The 4,539-nt window shown below is 46.0% G+C and overlaps 1 protein-coding gene across 1 annotated transcript; it reads right to left on the minus strand.

The window, feature by feature from the left end:
- Positions 1–2,463: 2,463 nt before the first annotated feature.
- aplnra (apelin receptor a) lies at positions 2,464–4,457 on the minus strand. The gene has a single exon (XM_005729508.1). It carries the CDS (start codon positions 4,329–4,331, stop codon positions 3,246–3,248), a length of 1,086 nt encoding a protein of 361 aa, XP_005729565.1. The 5' UTR covers positions 4,332–4,457; the 3' UTR covers positions 2,464–3,245.
- Between the last annotated feature and the right edge of the window lie 82 nt (positions 4,458–4,539).

A 4,539-nucleotide genomic window follows, 5' to 3' on the forward strand; every position in this document is an offset into this window, starting at 1 on the left:
ACACACACACACACACACACACACACACACACACACACACACACACACACACACACACACACACAGGAGCAATCGCAGCCCACACCTCACCACCCCCTCCCACTCTCTATTTTTCGGGCTTCACTAGCTCCATTGTGCTCCAGATTTGTAGGATTGACAGACAAAACAAAAAGGCGAGGGACTCTCAGAGGTCATGCGGATCCTCCAGAATACAATTTTTTTTTCCCTCTCACCGGCTTCCTAATTCCCCCCCCCTCAGTGCTGTGTTCTCTGTGCGGATAGCTCTACTGTATAGAGTCATCCCTAGTGCTGACTGTTTCGTGTGCGATTTGAAGAATGGGGAGCTGATTGTGTGCGTTATAATCAGCAGGTGGATGAACAGTACAGAGAAAGTAGGGTTAGCGTTGACAGCCCGTGCTATGTGTCAGGTCTCTGTTTACATGTGCATATGAACGCACTCACACACACAGTGTGGGGTGCATTTGTTGCTGCTTGGGTGGGATGGAACAGCAGGGAGATCTAAGGAAAGGGGAGCAGTTGTGCTTTGGTTCAGATGTCCCATTTGGGTGTGGCAGCTCACACTGATGACAGCACTCAGAAACTGGCACCTGTGTGAGACGCTTTAGTGTGTTTCACCGTAAGTGTGGGACTGCAGACTGATTGTGTGGCTGGTGTAATTGCGCATTCATTCAGGTGGATAACACAAAAACATATCTCCAGCTTTATTTCTGAGCTGGGAGCTGCGCAGCTGCGTTTGTGTTGATTTCTTAACTATCATTCTGAAGCTATGAGGTCTCATTTGATCTAGATAAGACCCATCATTCAGGGATTCATTGATTCAGCAACCCATATTTAAATGATAAAACTGGCTGAATAATGAAAAGCATGTATTTATCTATCAGAGCGTGCGATTGGTTGACACAATATAGCAGCTATTGTTTGGGACAAACAATACTTGTGCATTAAACTTCATGCCTCCTGACCAGGAAAACAACATTATAACAGGGGCAGCAGACCAACATGCTCGAACTCCCTTTAAGAATACTTTAGGCGCGCTGCGACGCCCCCACGTCCAAACATCCCTGAACACACAAACAGGTCACACAGCCCACACAGGAACACAGAGAACATTTATGTGCAACTGTTGTTTTTGTGTTTGCGGTGTTCCCAGTGTGCTTTGGTCAGCTGGTATTCAGGGTGAGTTATCTCAAAGTGAAGCATCAGACAGGCTGTCAGGCCAACTGATCTCAATAATAACAACATGTCTCGCATTGTCCGGCACGCGTGAGTGACTCTGCTTCCACGGTCTAATTGCTACTCGTATATCTGCTGTTTTATATAAAGATGAACTAAAAAATGAATTCTTCTGTTATTACACAATAGAGTTAATGGTGCAGTGAACGCTTGTGTTATGGGTTAGATTCTGTATGCATCCGAAATACGTAAACTAGATACATAAAATCTTTTCTAATAAATCTATCAAGCTGAAGAATCATTGCATGTTTGAGCAATCTAGCGTCTGCGAGGATCTCACAAAGAACATTCTGGCATTTACTGCAAATAGGCTTCGTTTCGCCAGGATGGACAATAAGTAACATATGATCTCTCACACATAAAGAAACGATGAAGCTTTGCATTTTTTCGACACTTCACACATGTGGTTACTTTAGAACGGTGGTGCAAGATGACCCATTTCCCAAGTTTCTCACTTCAATCACCTCACAGTTTCTTCTTTAGTGTGATGGAGCATCTGCACACCCCATCCCGTGCTCCAAGAACCCCTCTGACTGCAATCTCTTGTCAGCAGGCACAAATATTGACTTGTTCGGCGGCCCCGATTTCTGCCAGGATTAGAGTCCCACTTCCCCCCTAACCCATCCCACCACCGATATTTCTAAACGGTAATTATGCCCAACAGAGCTCATTACTGTCAAATCAGAATATCCCTTAGAAGAGTCACTCAGTGGTAATGGCCACGTAATTCAGCACACAGGGTTTGCCTGTCCTAAATTTTGTTATGCATAAATTTTAGCCACTTTGACTTTAACTGAGCACACATCACTCTGAATATGTTGCTGGTTCTTTCTTCCTCGTCTTAAATAAATACTAATGTTTGAAATGAAGAAATCCTGCAGAAATCCCAGCTGAGTGCAGAATACACACTCAGGATGGCAGGTAGTTTGCATAATCCAGTTACTGTCTGGATACTGGCTGTGAATCAATAGAGATTAGAGACCTATTAGTCTGAAGGTGTGAACTGAATGCAAGGTTATTCATAACAAAAGCTTGAACCCTTTGAGATACTTAACACTGAAATAACAGGACTGACGTGAAAGTGGAGGTTAAATATTTACATTTGCTGTCAAGATTGTTCTCCTTTAAAGTGATACTTGAAAATCTACCTTTGATTTGCATGCACACACACACACACAGACAAGCACACAATGAATTTAAGACATCTGGTTCATAGCACACATCTTTAATACAGTAGTTAGTTACAGCGATGTCAAAAAATAAAACATATACATCAATTTGGACCATTTATAAGGCTCCTTTGTCCCTTTAGTGCGTGACTGCACTGCAAAACCCCTCCATAGCGCCCCACCCGCTCCTGTCCCTCAGCAACATTTGTCAACTGCCATCTGCCTGTCTGCCCCATCTCCTCCCCACAAACTATGTAATTAAGCTGCAACACCTTTGCTCCTTTTACACCTCCCTCCCTCCCTTCCGTAACCCAGACTTCTACCTTCTTTGAAGCTTTGAAGAGACACTGCTTTGTTTGATTTCCCTGCTCATGTACAACAAGTGCTTCTACAATAAATCAGCAATATATCCGAACGAAGATGGTATGAAAATAGGGTGTAGCTTTAGGTTTCATCCAGTGTAAAGAGCAATTCATATTTCTGCCTTTTTTCATGATACAAATGAAAAAACCTCTGCAAATACAAATTTAAACAGAAAAAATAAAGACTTTTTTTTTCTCTGAGAATTTGAGGAACAATGCAGCTAAAGGAGCTCAGCCAGCTGGCTCCAGCTTCCCAAGTTCACACAGCATACAGAGTATTGGCCTCTCTCACTGTACATTGGGAGGAACACATAATGAATATCATGACTGTAGGCAGTGACAATTCAAAGTTCATCATCTCATCTTACCAGCTTTGAACAATGGACACATAAAGTCTGTATTTTTACAAGTGTTCCAGCAGTTGGAGCTGTCCTGCAGCAGCCCTGTTTCACTTTGCTCTCTACACCTTGGTGGCCAGAGACTGAACCTCTGACTTCTGAGTCTGGGCGCTGAGAGTGGACGACATGGAGCTCATCTGGCCGTGCATAGCTTTCTTCAGGTTGAGCAGGCACAGACACTGGGAGCGAAAACGCAGGTCAAAGAAGGCATACAGGAACGGGTTGAGGCAGCTATTGACATAGGCCAAGCAAGTTGCATAGGGGTGAGCCAGCAGCAGGAAACGCAGGAAGCCGCAGGAGCTCGGAGCAAGGTTCAGGTAGGAGAGGGCGTCCATGCTCTTCAGCACGTGGAAGGGAGTCCAGCAGATGGCAAACACCACCACCAGTGTGGTGATGATTTTCAACAGTCGTTTCTTCTTCTGGTCCTCCTTGCGCAGGTTGTTGAAGTGGCGTGTGACAGTGCAGCCGATGAAGCAGTAGAAGATGGTCATGGCCAAGAAAGGTAGGAGGAAACCCAAGGCAGAGGAGGACAGGCTGAGTCCTGCAATCCACAGGTACTCATGCCTCTGGTTCATGGTCACCAGGCTGAAGTCCATGGCACATGTGGTCCGGTTGCTGTTTAGGTCATTCACAGTGGTGCGGAAAAGCAGCGTGGGCACAGCCAGGAGGCCAGACAGGAACCAAATAGCACCCAGCGATGCCAGCATGGTGCCCCGCGAACGGAGCCTGCTGCTGGACAGAGAGTGCACGATGGCCAGGTAGCGGTCAAAGCTCAGGCAGGTGAGGCAGAAAACACTGGCGTACATGTTTACCAGAACAACATAGCTGCTGATCTTGCACAGAGCCACGCCAAAGGGCCAGTGGTAGCCCAGGGCTGTGTACACAGCCCAGAGAGGTAGAGTTATAACAAAGGTGAGGTCAGCAAGTGCCAGGTTTCCTATATAGACATCTGCAGCCCGACGTTTAGATTTGGACCTCCAGACAGTGAAGATGACCACGCCGTTACCTGACAGACCCAGGATGAAGATCAGCATGTAGAGGACCGGGATGAGGGAGTAAGAAGGCTCCCACTCTGAGAAGTCACACGCAGTCTCATTGTCATCATAGTACTCGTAGCTGTCACCATATTCCGGAGTGGGGGGCTCCATGCTGCAGGGATTGTTGTTAAGAAAAAAATCCTTAATTTAAAGGGTAAAAAAAAAGTTAAGAGTCCTGTAAAGTTCCAAACGGTGAATTGAAATTCAGTGAATCATAGGAGCTGGGGTTTCTGAGCAGATCCTGTGAGAGTGAGTGACTCTTGGCTCTGTCTGCCTTTTTAAACTCGCCCCTCCACACCCCTGGTTCCCTCCCAGGACG

The sequence above is a fragment of the Pundamilia nyererei genome, unplaced genomic scaffold (genome assembly GCF_000239375.1).
Source record: "Pundamilia nyererei isolate P.nyererei 1_Seehausen unplaced genomic scaffold, PunNye1.0 scaffold00033, whole genome shotgun sequence".
Taxonomy (NCBI): domain Eukaryota; kingdom Metazoa; phylum Chordata; class Actinopteri; order Cichliformes; family Cichlidae; genus Pundamilia; species Pundamilia nyererei.

Coding starts and splice junctions, on each gene's coding strand:
- aplnra (XM_005729508.1), bottom strand. CDS start 4,331: ATGGAGCCCCCCACTCCGGAATATGGTGACAGCTACGAGTACTATGAT.